The sequence below is a fragment of the Cryptosporidium ryanae genome (assembly GCF_009792415.1).
Source record: "Cryptosporidium ryanae isolate 45019 chromosome Unknown contig_8, whole genome shotgun sequence".
Classification (NCBI taxonomy): domain Eukaryota; phylum Apicomplexa; class Conoidasida; order Eucoccidiorida; family Cryptosporidiidae; genus Cryptosporidium; species Cryptosporidium ryanae.
Window position 1 is genome coordinate 336,324 of NW_027125486.1, and position 20,209 is coordinate 356,532.

The following is a 20,209-nucleotide window of genomic DNA, read 5'->3' on the forward strand; positions in this document are numbered from 1 at the left end:
CATTATTTTGTGACTTTATACATATGTTTCATCTAATATTAAATAAATATATTACAAAATACTATATAAACTAGTTTAATAACAATAATATCGGCCATAATTGTTACCTCAACTTCGTAATTTTTTTCCCCTTCTAGAGGTTTTGTTACTGAAACCATCGCTTAAAATAGGAACAGATTCTGTTATTGAAATTTTTCCGGTACGTGGTACCTCTTTAATAGGAGGTAGTCTTTTTAATTCTTTCTCGTATTGATTATAGTCAACACCTGACAGTTGTTCTAAACTCATTACTTGAAGCTTCGAAAGACTTGACAAAGGTAACGTAATTTCAAATGTAGGCGCATATAACCTCCTCCTTTTTTTGTTTTCATCAAAGACTAGCGATTTATAATAGTTAACCTCATTGACTAAATCTAATTTTCTCTTTTTAATAACTCCATGCATATTAAATAGTTTCTCTTCTAATTTCAGTGACACTGGTTCGGTTAATGTGTTTCCATATAAGTCAATTAAACTGCAAGAACATTCCTCTATATCCTTGCAGTTGCATCTAACCATCTTATTTTCCTTATAATTGTTATTTTCTTCGTCATCTTCAAAATGTTCAAGCTTTGAGTTTCTTTTTAATGCTGCTTCAATGTATTTCTTTCTGTCTATATCTACTTTTCTTTCTGCACCATATAACACAACCTTTTCTTTATTTAGTTTATCTAGTTTTTTCTGCAACTCATCACTCTTAGATTGAATATAATCTGGTAACCCCAATTTGTTCTTTGAACCAACACTTATTTCGCCCTTACTGTTCCTTAGACGTGTTTCAGGTATTGGCATTCTTAAAGTTTTTGTTTTCTTGTAAAATTCTAGTATCATTTTTCTGTCTATTACATTGTCTCTATAAATCTCTTCCTTTGACCTTTTTGTTGATATATTATCATACAATTCCTTACCGTAAATATCACTATTCAGTAACGTTAATAAATAGAACAATCCCATATTTCTTTTCATTGCATCTTTAAATAATCTACTATCCTCATTATAACCATTTTCTCTAAGTTTATTCATTTCTTCTTTGAGTTCAATTGCTAATTTTTTACCTTTTCTTCTAAAAAATAATTTTGTTGAGTTTAAACAAAAAAAATGTAATGCTTCACTTATCTTTATTTTCACTATTTTTGCATCGTTCTGCATGTCTTTATCTAATTGATCCAAATAAGTCAGATACCTAGACTTATGTTTATACACCAAAGTTCTGACGTGTAATTCTGAATTTAACTTTCCCAACCTATGAAGAACCAAAAATGCATGTATACAGTTTGCATACATGCCATTTGCTGTTCCATCCGAAATATTATAAATTTTATAAAATTTATTCGGTATCCGCCTTATAAATGATGTACTTAGTTTGGACTCAACGTAAAATGCCTCCAATTCTAGGTCCTTTTTTTCATCTAGCACCTCATTCTTTAATATTGTCTCCTCTACGCCTGATGTACTTGCAGAATACTTAAAATAACAAATTAATATTTAATATTATTGTTGTCATGTTTATTTGTGTGTGCGTCCCTAATTTGTCAAGCTTTAATATTCATACTTGCATTTCGTTCTCAAGTTGAAAAAAGGAAATGCACAATAAACAATGATACCAAAATAACTTACTGTTTCTATAATCATCAGTAATAACTGAAGATAAAGCACTATTGAAACCCTCATTTTCGCATTTTCTTTTTTATTTAAATTTAAAGAATCTGCTCCTATTATAATAAATAAATATATAGATTTTCAAATATCAAAATTTGCAAATTATTCATAAATTTCAAGTTGATTTATGATTTGTATTATCTAATTTTCTTTCATGTGCTATTATAAATGATTTGGCGCCAATGTCATGTAATTACTATCGATACCTGTATGAATATTTATAAAAGAATAATCTAGGAAAAACAAGTGATTAGAAGACATAGAGTTGTTAGGTAGTGTTCTATTATATTAATTCCGCTGTTTTCGGCTTGACTTTCATACTTTGTTGTTTTAATTACGTGTGAAAAGTTTATTATTTACAATCTAAATTTCAGGGTAGAAACAATACTTTAGTAGTAAATACTTTCGTTCTCAGGGTTAACAATCAATGCGTGGGTGTATTTTTTATTTATGAAATAAAGATCTATGAAAAAACTATAAAGCAAAACAATTAAATATACATAAACTAAAATGCTCCTTTCCTGTTAAATTAAGCTTATAAACGTCAATTTAGCAAAGTGAGTACATATACGAACTTAGATTTGCATCATTTGTATCAATAAATTCAAATTTCCTTAACTCAGTACAAATTCCATTGATTACTTGAACTGTTTCAAATAAATCAATATTTGAAAAGTTGTAGTGGATATCCTCAATTTTTGAAGAGAACATCTTATTAATATCAAGCACAAAATCATTCTCAATAGTTGAAAGTAAAGTTCTTAATGTCGAGGCAACTGAAATGATATCGTTCGCATTGGAATTATCTGCTCCACAAGTTAACTCAAGGAATTTGTTTCTTAATTTACGAATTGAACTAGAATCTCTGTTTTTATCAAATATGTTTCTGTTGTCTTCACTATCATAAAATTCTGTATCATATTCAAACGAATCAACAATTATCATATCATTTACAAATAAAAATTTGATGTTATTTATAGAGTTATCAGTTTTGTTGAAGTCTATAATTATATTTTTGCTTGATATTCCACAAAACATAGGGAAACATGGAAAATCTACTTCACTATATCTGCATTCGGGAACCGGGATCCATATCTTCTTGAATACACTGACTACTTTGGTTATAGTGTATACAATTGAACTCTTAATATCTCCAGGAATTTTACTGAATACGGGATTATTTAAATTAGTTAGGGTGTTTTTAAGCCAGTCATATAAGTTAATGCTATAATTATCAACTTTATCATTATACAAGTAAAAGGCATCAAAGACGCGTGATTTTATTTTATTTTTACTCATAAAGCTGCTTCTAAATAGCTGTTCTTGTTTAATAGACAACTTATTTAATATTGATGGAGGAACAGAGTATTTTTCAACGTGAGAGTTAAAATCATATATCGACTTATCACCTTTGTGAATGTAAAGTGTTTCATGTTCAGTGTTTTGTTTGTTATTTGATACTAATTGACCAATAACGGATATTCCATTAGTTGTTTCTTTAAAACTAAACAATGATTCAAAGACACTGAATTTTGTGTTGTATATCCAAGGGAATATCATTGATTCATGAGCAATGGTGTCAAAATAGGTAATTTGAATAATAAGCAAACCATTTGCGTGAATACCATATTTACTAAATTCAGGATTCTCTTTACACTGTATTCCTGAATACATCTGATCCCCTCTAGACAGCTGAAGCGATGAATAGTGTCCATCTCTTATACAGAAGTTACGCATTTCAATAATAGAACGAATTTGATGAATGTTTAGTTTAAGAGGTTTCTTTGACGATATAGTGTTACTACCATTTAAATCCCTCTCGACCATGAATACCTTAATGTCCATTACTCTTTCTTCTTTGAGGTTTGTGTGTCTCGAATCGTATATGGATGAAATTAAGTGATCGAAATGATATCTATATACAGATACTAGAGATTCAAAAAGGTCAAAATGTCTAATATCAGTGCAAATTCTTTTTGGACAAATTATATTGGGATTATCAATTACCATGTCTAACAACTTCACTAATATTCTTCTATTTACTGTATTTTCAATACATTCTCTGTATTCTTTTTCTATTGAATTTAGCATTAAACGACTGGCTCCAAAATCGTCAAAACTGAAACCAAAATGAACTTGTCTAATGTAATCTTCTAAAGAGGACCTTTGCATATAGAAGTTAAGTATTTGTTTATAGTCGTTGTTCTTATGTAGTATTCTGTTTGTTGAAATTGAGCTACAATAAAAGTAAAGAGCATGGTTAATTATGGAAGGAAGCATTTTCGGTAAAAGTCTTTTTGTTGAATCAATTCCCTTCATCTTTTCGTCAATCTTATTTTCGCTTGATAATGCTCGTAAATTACCAGATGTTGAAACCTCAAAAGCTTTATCTTGTTCGAGTAATGAATCAGAGAACAATATTGTTTTGACTAAATTTAAATTCTCAAGGTCACTATTATTATAATTAGTTCCGTTTTCGGACTCTGGTTTAATGCTTTGATGTTTAACTTTGGCTTTGTTCGGGTCTTCCAGTTCGTTTAGTCTTAAAATCGAATTCCAAATTTCTCTCCTTAAATCTCTAAAATAATTGTAACCTGTCAAAAATGTGAGCTCTTCTTTTTCAGCCAATTTTGTAATTTCATCCTTGATTCCGTCACAATAATTGTATGTAAAATCACTTAATTCCAAAATTTGGGAATAGGGACCAAACGCTTCCTTTTTGTTTTTCTTAGATGGATATGCGTCATATATACTCTGGAACAAATCATTTAGCGAAATGAAAGGACAAATATATTCAATTACTCTTTGGTAGTCATTCATTGATAATTGTTCATTTCCATCACTCACGGATGGATGAGAGCATGGGTCTTTGTCTGGGAAATTAGACAAGTCTCTTATTACATCTGAAACATTTAATTCACTTTCGTATGAATAATCAAGATCTATAATTGAAAAATAACTCAAATTAATGTTGTTAATAATAATGTCTAAAAACTGCTCCCACTTGTATTTCATCCAATCTGAAGGTATTCTAAGTAATACATTTTCACCATGAAGATCGCAATGTTGTCTGTACTTCTTACCACCTGTCCAGAAAGAAATCAACATTGTAGTAAATAAGTAACTAATCATATAACTAGCTTTAAGTGTTTTGTACAAAAACCTGTAGCCTCTCGACGTAACAATGAAATTTAAAGCTAAAGGTTCACCTGAAGATATCTTTTCGAACATTAAGAAAAGACCAACAGGGTATTTTATATTGTCCAATGTATTTTCCCTTTTCCTTTTATTATTTATAGTACTTGATTTTTGAACTATGTTTGAATCATCATAAATATCATGTGGATTTACAAATTCGGTTAACATTAAATAAGGATATAACAAATAGTTGCAAATTGAACCGGAATACTTTGAATCCTCAATTTGCACTATTGAAGGTACCAGTGGAATAGAAATTCCTGTTAAATCAGGAACTGAAAACTTTTCTTTAAATATTTTTGAATTTCTAGTTAAAGTTCCAGGGTTAAAGTAATCTCTTTTTACGTAAGCAACTGAAGATGAAAAGTAACTCAGTTTCAGAACTAAAACTCTTTGTGGGTTTGATGCTTCCGGTGAATACGAATACTTCAGTGGTTTTGCTTCACACTCTTTTCTACTTAATTCTGGGTTATCAAGGGAATAAGGGAATGTGAGACCACCAAAATAACTTAGTCTTAGAGTGCTGTTGGTATTATTATCTAAAATTTTAGCAAACAACACTCCATTAGCGAGATTTAAGAATGATTCATCATCGGGACTTTTGAAGTATAAAGGAGTCAAAATCCTTGATCCATCTAAAAACTTAATTGAATTATACCTTCTCAAGCTCATCGGCACATTGGACTCAGATAGATCAATATTACATTGAATAATTTCTGTTATATCTGGATCGGTACAGAAATCATTTATTAATACATAACTCGCAATTGATCCGTCCTGGACAAAATAATAATAACCTTCTTTGCTGCGCAAATCCAACTTGAATTTTATCGTTTTAACATCGCTTATGAGCATTGAACTTCTGTGAATAAGCTGGAAAAATCTATAAACTCTGCAATCTCTAACATTTGGGTCACTGTCTTTAATCGGGAACATTGATCTAGAATATCTGCAAAAGTCTGCAACAAGAGATACTTTTTTATCAAAATCGCCGGTTAAATCTATACTCTTTAATTTATTAAATATAACTATAGATTTATCCATACTTTCGCTTTTCATCAAACATTTAGAGAAAGACCTGCATACTTTAGGAGTCATGACAATATCAACGTATTTCTTCGAACTGCCTCTATTAAAGTAATTATAACAATATTCATATATTGAATTTTCGTTTGATAAATCTTCTTTTCTGTGTATGTTTGAGAAATATAATGAAACACGACCCAATACTTCATTTGGTATTTCAATATAATTATTCTCGTGCACTCCATTATATAAACAATACGAAGATTTAATGTAGTGTTCGGTAGAATATAAGTAGTACTTCTTGTATTCATCATTTTCAATAAATTCCTTCAGCGTTTTATAGTAAAGTTTATGAAGTCTTTTGGCAACACCAATGCTATATCTTAATGAACACGATTGTTTAGTTTTCCCAATTTTCATGGTGTATTCTGTGTACACCATTAAACTACATACAGATTCTACCTCATCTCTTATCTCCCTTACACCTTTAATTAGTAATTTATATTTGGTGAAGTAACGATCTATTGGGGTTTGTTCTTTAAAATCTTCAAAGTTATCAAGAATCTTATTTAGGAAGGACAAAATTACATCAACTATATGTATTAGTGAATAAACATCCTCGTATATTATCCTTCTAGACAAAAAAGGCTTTGAAAATTTTACCTTATTCTTTTTATTAGAACCGAACTTTATAATTGAATTGTATGAATATTCATGTAAATTGAATCTCGTTAAATTGTCCTTTCTGTGGCGATTCATACATGGAAAATTCGCATCCATGAAATTCACTTCCTTGTTCTTCTTAGTTGTAAAATTATCCGATGTAATCTCGTATTGGGAAGGTAAAATGAAGAATGAATCTATGTCTGGTCCTAAAAAATCAAACATATTATTTATGTACACTGCAGCTGTGTCATTTACATTATTATCTTGGCTGGATTCTAATTCATGTTCAAAAGAATCAATGTATGGCTTGAAATTAAGCAAGAATGAATGAGGTCCCAGTGAACAATGCACTCTATTTGAAAGTCCGTCATCAAAAACGCTATTTTTACCCGTGGAATTGGTTCTTTTATGATCTGGTAATACACCTCTCGACCAATACATCTCCATTTGCGTAATGAGAATCCAAGAAATGTTGACAAGAGTCTCTGAAGCAGAAATAACACCAGATAGTTTTTTACTACGTTCATTCTTTTTTCCAGATATGGTCAAGTAATTAAATAAGTCACTCCCAAATGTGTGTAGCACAAAATCCAATGTTGGAACATCTTCCGAGGTTCCGGTATAATATACAATAAATTTACCGTAAAATGGCGAGTTCCATTGACCTTCCGTCGCTTTCTCAAACCCTGAAAAAGAAAATAATCCTTCTCTAAACAGAAGGTGAATCGAATTTGGAGATAGTCTAATTTCTTTGCTTGATTCTTTAAATCTGAAATTTAAATTTGATAAACTATACGCATTGTTAAATTCATTTTCATTCTGTGCCTGAATTACAAGTAAGCTAAGTGCCATATCTTGTCGTGTATCACAATAAGCCTTTATGCAACTTTCATATGATATGCGGTCTTTAGAAAGCTTAGTTCTTGATTTACATTCAGTTAGTAGTGCAAACATTGAATTATCACCCATCAAATCCTTACAATCAATATATATAAACCCAACCGTTTTGCTGGAACCAGCATACTGACAGTCAATGTTCTCATTGTATTCCGTTATATCACATATACTTTTCAATTTCAATCTATTCGCTACTATTGAATTCCTTTCAATAGCTGATCCGGTACTTAGATAATACCCATTTTCCAAGTGCAAACCTGTCAATTGAGAATAGATAGCGCTAAAAAGCAGCCCAAAACATAATATTACTAGTAATGATCTTGATTTCATTCTATTCCATGAGATCCGACTTCCGTATTCACTAAACATTGATTTCAACGTAAAATATTGCTATTTATATAATATGTATCGTCCAATTATATATGCAAACTGCTGTTAAACCTGTGTTTAATCTAAAAACCTATTTATAAGTCAAATTTGATATGAAATCTACCTGAAAGTAAACAGGGGAGGCACTCCCTTGCATAAATTGCTCCTTTACAGTATCAGTTCAAAAACATTTATACGAGTGTAAACGAATTTTTTACTTGCTGATTTTTATATTTAATATTTACTCTTATGAGTTCCCGCCAAAATATCAATAGACGGTATCTTATTAATATCGTATTTTGAATTATATATAAAATATAAGTGTAACGGCACGTCCCGTCTTTTTTTGACAAAATATTAAAATTCCCAAATTGATGCATTTAATGGATCTTTTCCCTCTCCTTTGAGATATTGTGAAAATAGAGAATAAATAAAAAAGGATTTATAGTGAAAGTTAATGTCGACGTTTTTCTCATGTAGGAACAGACAGACTTTTTTCCGGAGATATATGTGATACAAAGAATCGTAAAGTTGTAGTGGGTTGTTGTATAATAACGGGGTAAATTGTGAGGAGTGTTTTTTATTTGATTTATCTATTTTTTTTTTCGTATGAGTTCTCGAAAATTTGTATTTTATTAAATAGTTTTTAATTTACGCCATTTTCATTTCTAATTCAGTTTTATTTAAACTACTATTTTTGTATTTCAAGGTGAAACCAAATTTATAAGACTGTTCAATGATATGGAGGCTGATTCTATAGAAGAATCAGGAGTCAATCTTTGCATTAATTTGGATGAGTATTCGATATGTGAGATCTGCAACTTCGATTTTGGTCCAATTTTAATAAAGAAGGACAAGTATGAATCTCACTTATATAATGTTCATGGTTACACATGTGATGAAACTCAAAATTCAAACTTGAACTCTGAAAGTAATGGAGGTAGTGTTTTATGTGAATACTACAGCTTAGAAAATGTCTCTAGGATTAGAAACGAAACAGATACTACTAGGCAAAAAGAGTATTGTGAGTTAAATGGGAAGGATTTGAGTCTTATAGAAGTAACTGAAACGTTAAGAGCAGCCGTTAAAATATTTTTAAACGCATTCAAAAGAAAGATAGCGTATTTGAAATTTCCAAATACTGATATTCTTAATTTAACAGAAGATCAATTAAATAAATTACTTTCAGTAGATCACGGAATGTATTTTTTTTATAGTTTGATTAACATTGGTAATGTAAAGGACATAACTGTACAATCATTAATAGCAAGATCATGGGACTGGTCACAGGAAGACCAAGATTTGAGAAAAGATCTCGATCTTATTGAGGGAAGGATTATTAATGACGTCAGACATCCGCACCATGATGAAGCTAATGAATGCATTAATATGGGATATCTAGTATTACTGACTATGGCTGAAAGCGTTAAACATCTTCTTTTACTTTCATACTTAACAAGAACTATATTTAAGAGACAAGAATAAAGGATTAAATATTTTTAAAACATCTCCTATTGATCTTTTAAATCTATAAAAAAAATTTTTCCATTTAAAATTTAAATTTAACCCAATTTAAGAATAAAACCCTTTTTTATAAATAAAATTCGAAATTTAAACAATGCAGATGTAAAAATATATATAAACTACTTTTGAAAAATATACTATAATATAACATACATGAAAATATCACATTCCATTTAATCTTTATATTAAGTCGAAAATACTATATAACAAAGGCGAAATACCGTTTAAATACTGGAACTTTAAAGTTTAAAGAATTTAATACCCCTTTTATGACCATTCCCTTTTACTTTAAATTCTCGAATGAATTTAATTTTTGTTTCTTTTCTAAGATCTTGTCTTTTTTGAAGTTCTATTTGCATTACTTGTTAAATCTTGATGGTTGTTCTTGGGAAGACGATGCGTTTGTTAAAGCTTCAGTTGTTGAGGAAGAGTAGATGTACTTTATGCTGAAACTTTGCAGTTTTTACTAAAGCCCTGGTTGTTTCTGTTTAGAACTTGGCTGTCTCTCTAATCCTTTTGTTAATTAACCCCTTTTGAATGTTTTACGTGTTCTTTACTCACTTGTGTTTGAGTTTGCATAAACAGTTGTTTATTCACTATACCATCTGTGAATTCAGAGAAGCATTCTCGTAGTATTCTTTCGTAGGTCTCATAATTAGTTAAATCAGAAGAAATAAGTGCAAGAGCAAAAGAGACCTGCGCCTTAATCTTAGAGTATTCAATAAAAAGATTATAGTATTTTCTTATTAATGATTTGTTCTTCGTCCTATCAGCGCTGTTCAAATATCTATCATGTAATTTAACGTAATTCCTCCTGTATCCTGCAGCTATTTTGTCAAATAAGTAAACTTGTTTGAATTTCGCAATTAAATCAGCTTTACTAAAGTTGAAAAATAAGATGATTTCTTGAATATTATACTGACTAATTAAATCAGATAGTTTTTTAGGATTGTCAAGACTCTTAAAGTAAACATTTAAAGTTTCATTGATCTCAGATTGAATACTTAATTCAGTTGGATACTTTAGTGGATGTGAATATTCAGTTTCCTCAAATATGTATAATAAATACTCCAATGCATATAAGTAAAACTCTAGGTGCCTGATAGAATTTTTATATGTCTTCATTGCCCTCTTTACTGTTCTAAACGAGAACGCCTTTTGTTTAATTTTAAATCCAATGTAAATTGCAAAGTTAGTAGCAGACTCATTCAGTTTCAAATAGTAACAATTTAGCAATTCCCTCTTGAGTGAATTAACACTCTCCTTTGAATTCAAACTGACCACTTTTGAAACTAAATCATTAAAATCAAAATTTATAGTACACTCATCGTTTAAATCTATCGATTCAATTTGCCTGAAAAAGATAAATCTAGCCATCGTCAACTCCCTTATTAGTGATTGTAATGCATTTTGAGGGAGTGCATCCAAGTTATAGTTTTTTATTATCATACCGTTGCTTGAGTGGAAGATTAGGAATATAAATACGAATCGTAATATTAACCTCAACATTTCTTAAGATTAAACCACAATTTTTCAACCTATTAGAATAATTTAATGATATTTGTCGTCTCAAACAAAGTTTCTTCTACTTCAACCTTTTATAAATACCCTTGATTACTATTTAAATTACTCAAAATTTATATCTACCACTCCACACTTACACTTTTTTTATATCGATACCCATTTTAAACCTCTACTTTTGATGTCCTAGGCGGGAAAATTTGTGATCAACTTTATTTAAAGCTAAATTTGTATTTTATTTTTTATAAGCAAAATAAAAATTCCGCGACAAACCAATAGTAAAAAATAGCTTGGTTTTTAATCATCGTTTATTCGTTGTTTTTGCATTTACTTAAACCTTTCAACTTATTACGCAGTTAACTGTTTCTTTTCTGCATATACAAATTAGGTCATATTTATAAGTTTTTCTAGATGAATACTCAATTTAATGAAGGTACTGATACCCATGATTTTATGAATTTATCAACAGTTTAACTAATTGTGTTTCTTGTACTTAAATTCCACGCCTCTTGTTTCCCTAAGAGTCAATGCGAAAAAATCAAAATATTCAATTTTTTTTCCTATCTACAAAAACACCCAGGTTCGTATTTCTTCTAATAAAATACCTCGTAAACAACGCGTTAAACTTGACTTAATTATTTAATTAGAAAAAAATGCAGATATTATTTAATAGTTAAAAAATTTAAAGCAAACTTAAATGTATAAAATAAAAGTAAAAATATTGTCAATGCAATATAATTGATATATTAGTCATTTTATCGACTCGTTTTTGAAAAAAAAAACTACTCTCATTTTCAGTTTAATATGCACATCTTCTTATTCTGTTATTAAATAAAATTATCCTCATGACCTGATTTAATCTCATTAAAACAATAAAAATTCCTATATAGCTATAAAAGTTAGAGTGCATATTCAAGACCTTATTTTCAGATTCAAACCTCAAAGTTGTTTGTTAATGATATATATTTTCCACTCCCACAGAATGAACTCTTTACATATCACTTTTTATTGTATAATGTTGTTTGACTCATATTTATAAATATAACAGTGTGAAAACCACAATTTGTTATTATTTGCTTCGATGGTTGAGTATTTATTTATATAATTCAGGCTTGGGAAAACAGCACTTCCGCAAATAACCTGTAACTATATTACTATATGCAAGCATAGATAATAATAACGAACAAATATACCTAAATTTATGTATATTGTTAAATAAATATAGCTTTTATAAATACTTTGTTGCTTCAATTCCTGTTGGAGTTAAGCTTATTATATATTTCCTTAACCTCAGGTGTGAGTTCCAATCCAAATTGCTTAAAATCAAAATATGGACTAAGGCTATTATTTCTCTCAAATTGATGATATTTATATGCTGCATTTCTCAGTACATAGTCCCTTATCCATAATTGTGACTCCTTTAAATCATTTGTTAACTCTTTAGTATCATATTCCTCAAGAGTACTCTTCAACTTCTCGTCTATCAATAATAATTTTGCTTCATCATCTTTAGAAAGGTCCGGTAATATAGTTTTTGGGCCTGAATATATTGATTTTTCTGTTAGAAAAGAGTAGTCTGTGTTTTGATATTTACTTCTAACTGACTCCGAAAACTTTGATAATACCTCCCTTAGGTTAAATGGTAACTCTAATATAAGTTCTACCACTTTTTTATATCTTTCCTCCGAGTCATTCAGTGAATTCTGTAATACTAGATTCGTTGTTGAAATGTTAAGTTCTATCTTACCCAACTCCTCCGCCATGTTTTTACCTTTATTGTATGGCAGTCTTCTCAGTTCTGTAAATAGTATTCTATATCTGCTTGCTATCCCGAATAATACGTGTGATATAAATGTTCTTGATATTCTAAATATTGATCCCAATTTTATTGTTGGGTTCTCTGTGAAGAACTGTGGCAATATAAACGACTCAACAAAAGTAGTGACAACATATAATTGCAAGTAACTTCTTCTGTACATATAGTGTAAATATTCAGGCACGTCACCTAAATCCACTCCTTGTATTATTGTTATTCTTTTTTGTCTACTAGATGGGTCAATTACAGATGGTAACAGTGCGGACAATGAATATGGAGCCATGTCTCTCTTCTCGTCATAGCTATCATCTGCTTTCGTATTCTCCAATAAACTGTCCAGCAGCTCTTCATTGTTTTCAGATGCCTCTATAGTTTCGGATTTTCCAACAACCTCCTCGTTATTTGAGACAAAGTCTTCCTCTATGGTTGCAGATAATCTATCTAGTGCTCTATTTATTTTTGCTTCCTTTGCTTCTTCTTGTGGAATTATGCTCTCGCCAATGCTCATAAGTGATGCATCTGCATCTAACGGCTCATAAATGCTATTATCCATATCTGGCAGTGAGATATGCTCCATTTTTGTCAACTCATTGTGTGCTATTTCCAGTCCTTTTCCCTCAGTTGCCTCTGCCTTGAGTAGTACATCCTCACCTTTTGGACGAATAAACCTGACGTATATTTCCAACGCTCTCTCTGATGCTTTTTTGGACAATAAATAATTGCTTTCTGCCAAGTCTAGTTTTTGCTTTGAAGCTTTCAGATTCTCTTTTAGCTTCTCGCTTTTTGGAATATTTTCAAATTGCATTTTCACTGATTCATAGTATGATTTCGCATCCAAATAAATCTCCTCGCGCAACTTTGCTATTGCTACCATATTTGCTGCGTACCTCTCCGCTACCTCAACATTCTGAGGTGTATAGGAGTTTATTCTTTCTATTACTTGCTGTGTGGCTAATCCTTCCGATATGTCCAAAAATCTTTTTTCGCCACGTGTCGGAACTGCTTCACGTGCAACTAATTCCAATAGTTGTGAGCTACTCCCCTGATTAACTGAAATCATAGAATAAGCATCTATATCTGCAGTGGAATACAATAAGTCCTCATTTCTATTTAAAGAGGTTGTTACCGGGACTCCATGAGAGGTAATCGCATTTATCAATGCATTTGTTACTGTTAATAGTGATATTATTATCAATCTTTTATAAAGTGTGGATAGTGAGTAAGTGCGGATTATAAGCATGTTTATAACTGTGCAAAAACTATTCAACTAAGCAGCTCTTTTCTTTATCTATAATGTCTCAGTAATTATATCCAATTTCTCCAGTTTCCCTTGTGATATCAAATGAATAAAAAATCAGATAAATTTCTCAGATTGTGATAATATCTTCAATAATCCAACTATACAGTATAATTATGCAATATCTAATTAATTTGCGAAAAACAGTATCTTATACCAAATTCATATTGCATATCATTTTAATCGCTCTAATTGCATGCTTTTGATTCCGCTTCATTTCTTTAACTCGAAACCACATTTAATTGAATACAAAGATATATACATGTATGTATATATGTATACGTATATAAATACATAAACTCACATTGTAATTGTTATTTTTGTAATTAACCTAACTCATTTAGTGTTGAGTATCTAGCAATTTAACCAGAGTTAATGCTGGTTTCCTGTTATTTTTGCTGCTACACACATTCTTTCGCTGATAAAATAGTTAATTTTCTACATTTCCCTTATTATACAGTACGGCCTAACCGGCATTATGCCATTCTTTAATACGTTTACGTTGTTGAAGTATTTGAAGAAGGCAACAATACCGTCAAATTTACTCGTTACTCTTGAGGACAATATTAATATAGAGTATGATAGTGAAAGAAATAGCGGCTGTATTATTAGCGACAAGAATGTTAATGTAAATCCGGCTATCCACGTTGATATAGAATAATTGATATCATTCAGTATAAAGCCACTTGATCTCTCAATATTGTTTCCTGGATTTGTTGATTGTACTATTGTTAGTACTGAAAGCAGAATAGTCATGAAAAAACAGAAGCTAGAAGTCAACCATATAATCCAAAGTCTTAAATAGGAATATGCAGCTTGCTGTTTTATATTTAATATTTGAAAAACCGTACCAAAGTTCATTGCCGAATCCAATATCATTTTCGACATGTTCAATATGCAATATGATATCCATCCTACTAATATCCCATTCTCTACCTTGTTTATTTTTGATATTGTGCTTAACAAATAAAATATTAGAAAGTGAGATATGGACGTACTTGTTGTATAAGAGAGCCACCTGTATATTCTTGGTGAGGACGAGTTCCACTGAAGTCTTCCCGTTATTGGATTGAACTTGGTAAAGCTTTTGATAAAAGTATCCTTGAAATTCAAACTCTCATACTCTATTATCTGGTCGCAACGAGCAACTAAATCTGGTGGACTTATTCCAAGAGAAAACAGTGCACTAACTAGATTTTTTGCGAGTGTCTTTGAATCACTGTCAGAACTTCCTTCATTTTTTGTATTTATGTGATTATCCATATCAGCGTTATTCAGCTTACTTATGCTATGCCTCATCGGAAGCATAACAGTATCCTCCAAACTGCTTATTATAGATTCCAAAATTTCTTTGATTGAATTTGCTGCACCTTGTGAAAAGGTGTTTATTCTCAATACCAGTCCACCCTCGAAAGTTACCAATAATTGTGACTCAATGCCCTCCATGTATTCTTCTACAATGTCCTCCTTTAAGTCGTGAATTATTTGAATATTTATTATAGATCCAATAAAATATCCTCTTGTACAATATGCTCCGCATAAAACTCCTGGTACAGCATAAACAGGATGCAGATTTAACGCATTATTGCTTGTTAATACACCAAATAATGAACTCAAACTTTTGTCAAATGGAAGCCACTTATTGTTGCTATCACAAAATAAGGCCTTGTTTTCCTTTTCACCATTATTCATTTTTCCTCTAGTTGCAGTATTTATATCTCCATTTTCCTTTCCGATACTAAACGTATTATTATTTGGTTCATTTAATATACTTCCAAGATTTAATATTTCAACGTACGAATCAGATCCTGGTGTTGTATTGAAACTCTCGATAGTCACATCATCGAAGCTTTTAAGGTGAGAAATGGAGATTGCTTCTTTTATTTTTTCTACTTCTCTTTTTCTGTCTCTCGATTTTCTAATCATATTGTGATCACCCATCTCTTCAATAGATACGTCTTTTCTTTGAATACACAACAGTCTAGAGTCATAGTTGATCCAAATATAGGTTAAAACGCCGTTAACTAAGACTGAGTTTGCAGTATATGGTATAGGCATATCAAAGTCCCAATAGCATGCTCCAGTCAGCTCTAGTTCGTAGTCACCTGTATTGCTATTTTTAGATCTTAAGCTCAGTCTATCGCCCCAAAATACGTCATTGGTTCCTTCATTTAACACGCTTTTTGGCAAAGTATTTATAAGTGCGTCAAATTCTAATGATTCGTTCTTGCTTTTTGTTGCCGTTGTTGAGTTACTACTTATAATCGATAATGGCGTTGATGATGAATTGGAACTTAATCTTACTTTAGACTTCGGCAGCAGACCGTTTATTATATAGTTAAAGCTAGAAATGTCTTCTTTATTTTCATCTATTATTGTAAATTTTATTTGAACAACACCAGATCTTTTAATTCCTGAGCTAATAACCCCCGTTTTGCCTAATTTAATAACAGAGTCATTTTCGTTGATATTATTAACTATACTGTCACTGGCAATGTTAACAGGCAGACTTAAGTAGTCACTATCAGTTAAGGTCAGCGTAACCATTCCAGTGGATAAGTCGTTCACAGGACCAGAACTTAACTTTTCAAAGGGGATATATCCCATAGGTCCCAACCATTCGAGGGAATCATAGCCTTTTGTGCAATTGCACAATACTGCAGGGTGAATACAAATCGTCTGGAGTTCATCCGTAAACCACAAGTAACACTCTAGGTTTGTCGTACATCCAGATGTTATATCATAAAGAAGCTTAATTTGGGTTTCAGAAAATATCCCAATTCTTTTTTTATAACATTTGATTAAATTTACTATTCCATTTTCATGCAAAATTATTTTTATGGATCCCGTTGGTTTTCTTGAAATCCAGTTAAATGGTATATCTAATTTTGGATTATTTTTAATCAGACTCTTCCTAACCCAATCTCTGACATACTCACTCTGCATATTGGTCCCTATTATCTGCATGCTTAACCTCCTTAAATAGTCATGAGATATTTGCTCTTTATTTACAAATTTCTTGAGTATTATTAAACATGATAGTCTTGGCAGTAATTCCTTATAATCATTTACTGTTAGTTTATTTGTTCTGAACCAGAACCCGTCGCACCAATTACTTATATCTTCATTTGTTGGTAAATTCTCTCTATTCTCCTTATTGGACAAGTACCTTAGGAGACTCAATATATATATATTCTCATCATATATACCTTTATCAAAAGCCCTTTCTGAACAGACTCGTTTTACAAATCCGCTATCCTTTTCGATTCCGGTATCTTGCTCCTTGTTATTCTTATAATAATAACTGAGAACAAAGTCTTGTTTTCTTATTGAGTCATAATAATCCTTGATCTTAATATGAAAATATTCAAAATGAAAGTGTGATATGTTAAATTTTGACGTAAAAAAGTGGATAATAGTAAACGGAAAAAATAATATCTGAATTATAGCTGTTAATATCCTTATTTTGCCAATATTTAATTCTATTCTTGGTAATAAATACATATTAGTATATGGAAAAAAAAATCCATTGAATAATATGATCTTATCATCTCTATTGTTGTTTACTGATCTTATTTGTTGCAAAAAAATCACATTGGGTCTTCTTAATATACTTACCCAATCAGATTTATCCTTTATATAAGCGAGCAACCAACATATAATAAACAAGGCAAAATAACAACAAGACAACAGTATTCCTGACAGCATCTCTTCCTCAGAAGTAGATTGGTTTATGCTAAATAAATCCAGCCTGTTTTCCTCCCCGATATCTTTTGTTTTATTTGTTTCATTTAATATAGACTTTATTTCGGAATTGTTCTTGCTTATTAGTTTATCTAGGGCTTCTTTTACATTTGCTTCTGCTACTGCTCCCAATATTTCCTCAACATTCCATAGTGTTCTATTAATGCTTTCACTCAATTCTGTTTCATTTTTTACACTTTCCAATAAATTTTCTCTTTTATCTCCGCTAATGTATGTCTTTAACGTATTCCAAATTTTAACGAAAAAATCTCCTATTGCACCTATTGCATTACTCATAACTTTTAGTACATTCTCCCATGTAAACCCGTAATCATTTTTTTCATTAACAGGAACTTCTGTATTATTATTGTTATTTAAGTAATTTTCGGAATTATTTAATTTTTTGGATTCCTCTATATCAATTATATCGTCAACAGTATCATTAGCACTAGTTAAGTAAAGCTTATATGCAACGAAGAACAAAAACAAATGCTTTAAAAAGTTCATGTTATTTTATCTTAAATGTTATTTCTTTCTGTGTTACCTTCTTTGCTATTTTCATGACATAAACATTTTTTTTTCCTTTTTTATGTAAATACCACATTTTTTAGAGGAAAAACGATAACCTAGGTTTGGGCCTACGAATATTACGAATTATTTTCACAATATGATGCGTAAATGTTAAGATGTATATATAAAACTTATTATAAATTTGTTTTAATTTGTTAAATATTTCTGTAATAATTTAAAACAAAAAAATAAGTTCCAGTTATAGACTATGATCGGTTCATTAAACTCTTTTTAAAAATAATTTTATAGGCATGCATGCATGCATATATTTTCAGATAACGGCAGAAAATCACAAAATATAGACTTTTAAAGGTGCCAGTAAACATATTCAAATGTGAAAACAGTTCAAAAACTAATTCGAACTTGTTTAGGAAACAATAAAACTATGTTTCCAGGTATAACTATACTTGATACGAAATAAGGAAAAAAGAAATTAAAGTAATAGTAAATATAATAGATAAACTGAGCTATTTGTCGCAATTATCTTACATAAACAAACAATAATACTGTGCACAATCATAATAGGAAAACGTGTTTTTACTCAATCATTTTTTTCTATCCTTTCTCTCAACCATGTAACGCAGTAACCTAGAATATATTTTGAGAATTAGCAACGTCAATCACAAATCTGTATTTTACATCACTACCAAGTACTCTGTTAAACGCATTGTTAACCTCATCCAGTTTGATTAGTTCTATATCTGAAGTAATATTGTGCTTACCACAATATTCAAGCATTTTTTCTGTCATCTCGATACTGCCTATTTGACTACCAGTAATAGTTTTTTCACCGAGAATTAGACTTAGTGAACTGAATTCGTTCTTTTGATTTGTAGGGGGAGCGCCTACACAAACAAGAATACCACGGTTGGAAAGCGTTTCAATTATATCTCCCATAGACTTTGTTGAGGACACGGTATCAATTATACCATTAAAGTGGCCTCTAAACTTTTCCATTGTTTCTTTATCGTCTATTCTTACAAAGTTCTTAGCACCCATTTTCAGGGAATCCTGTCTTTTTTTTTCAGATCGTGTAATAACAGTTACTTCGCATCCAAAACTGACGCCAAACTTAACTGCCATGTGTCCCAATCCACCTAATCCAATTACTGCTAATTTAAACCCAGGCCTATTCATGTTGTATTTAATCATTGGAGAAAAGACAGTAATTCCTGCACATAGCAAGGGAGCGGCTGAAGCCTTATCTAAGTTATCTGGAATTTTTAATAGAAAGTGTTCATTTGCAGTAACATAGGTTCCATAACCACCATATGTAGTCATTCCATTCTGGTATTTACTTCCATAAGTGAGAGAAACATTAGAACAGAATTGTTCATATTTATCTTTACACCCGTCACAGTTCATACATGAATCAACCATACATCCTATCCCAACGCATTCGCCAACATTAACTTTCGTTACTTTCTCACCTATCTCGTCCACAATTCCAATAATCTCGTGTCCAGGAACCATTGGAAATATTCCAGGAAACCATTCGTTCTTAACCATATGAATATCTGAATGACATATCCCGCAGTACAAGACTTTAATTTTAGCATCATTTGGTCCACATGATTTTATATGATATTTATGTGGTTCGAGATCTTTGTTAGGTTCTAGTGCAGCATAGGCCTTTGATTCATACGTTGACATTTTTATTAAACCAAAAAAAAGTAAATATCATTTCAAAAGGGAACAAGAATTAAATGTGATTTATAGTAATAATAAAGATTCAGCTTTACTTCTGATAACTTATGTAAATAGCCTGTCAAAACAAATGGTCTCGACAAAGTGACACTTGTGGGGGTCGTCTAGGCGCTAACCCCATGCAATAAAATATTAATAGAAAATAATAAAGCAAAAGAACTATAAATAAGATTAAA

General features: G+C 30.7%; 7 protein-coding genes across 7 annotated transcripts; 1 reads left to right on the forward strand and 6 right to left on the reverse strand.

Annotated features, from left to right (window-relative positions):
- Positions 1-108: 108 nt before the first annotated feature.
- FG386_003412 (uncharacterized protein) lies at positions 109-1,959 on the reverse strand (the record flags this gene model as incomplete). The annotated part of the gene is made up of 3 exons (XM_067342874.1): positions 109-1,503; positions 1,657-1,751; positions 1,896-1,959. 3 exons carry the CDS (start codon positions 1,957-1,959, stop codon positions 109-111), a joined length of 1,554 nt encoding a protein of 517 aa, XP_067199101.1.
- Positions 1,960-2,247: 288 nt separating this feature from the next.
- Positions 2,248-7,854, reverse strand: FG386_003413 (uncharacterized protein; the record flags this gene model as incomplete). The annotated part of the gene is made up of 1 exon (XM_067342875.1): positions 2,248-7,854. The coding sequence occupies one exon, from the start codon at positions 7,852-7,854 to the stop codon at positions 2,248-2,250; it is 5,607 nt and encodes a 1,868-aa protein (XP_067199102.1).
- A 741-nt stretch (positions 7,855-8,595) lies between these two features.
- Positions 8,596-9,339, forward strand: FG386_003414 (uncharacterized protein; the record flags this gene model as incomplete). The annotated part of the gene is made up of 1 exon (XM_067342876.1): positions 8,596-9,339. The coding sequence occupies one exon, from the start codon at positions 8,596-8,598 to the stop codon at positions 9,337-9,339; it is 744 nt and encodes a 247-aa protein (XP_067199103.1).
- A 558-nt stretch (positions 9,340-9,897) lies between these two features.
- On the reverse strand, positions 9,898-10,887 carry FG386_003416 (uncharacterized protein; the record flags this gene model as incomplete). Its single annotated transcript, XM_067342878.1, has 1 exon — positions 9,898-10,887. One exon carries the CDS (start codon positions 10,885-10,887, stop codon positions 9,898-9,900), a length of 990 nt encoding a protein of 329 aa, XP_067199105.1.
- Positions 10,888-12,146: 1,259 nt separating this feature from the next.
- Positions 12,147-13,955, reverse strand: FG386_003417 (uncharacterized protein; the record flags this gene model as incomplete). Its single annotated transcript, XM_067342879.1, has 1 exon — positions 12,147-13,955. The coding sequence occupies one exon, from the start codon at positions 13,953-13,955 to the stop codon at positions 12,147-12,149; it is 1,809 nt and encodes a 602-aa protein (XP_067199106.1).
- Positions 13,956-14,450: 495 nt separating this feature from the next.
- Positions 14,451-18,263, reverse strand: FG386_003418 (uncharacterized protein; the record flags this gene model as incomplete). The annotated part of the gene is made up of 1 exon (XM_067342880.1): positions 14,451-18,263. The coding sequence occupies one exon, from the start codon at positions 18,261-18,263 to the stop codon at positions 14,451-14,453; it is 3,813 nt and encodes a 1,270-aa protein (XP_067199107.1).
- A 651-nt stretch (positions 18,264-18,914) lies between these two features.
- FG386_003419 (mannitol dehydrogenase) lies at positions 18,915-19,979 on the reverse strand (the record flags this gene model as incomplete). Its single annotated transcript, XM_067342881.1, has 1 exon — positions 18,915-19,979. One exon carries the CDS (start codon positions 19,977-19,979, stop codon positions 18,915-18,917), a length of 1,065 nt encoding a protein of 354 aa, XP_067199108.1.
- Between the last annotated feature and the right edge of the window lie 230 nt (positions 19,980-20,209).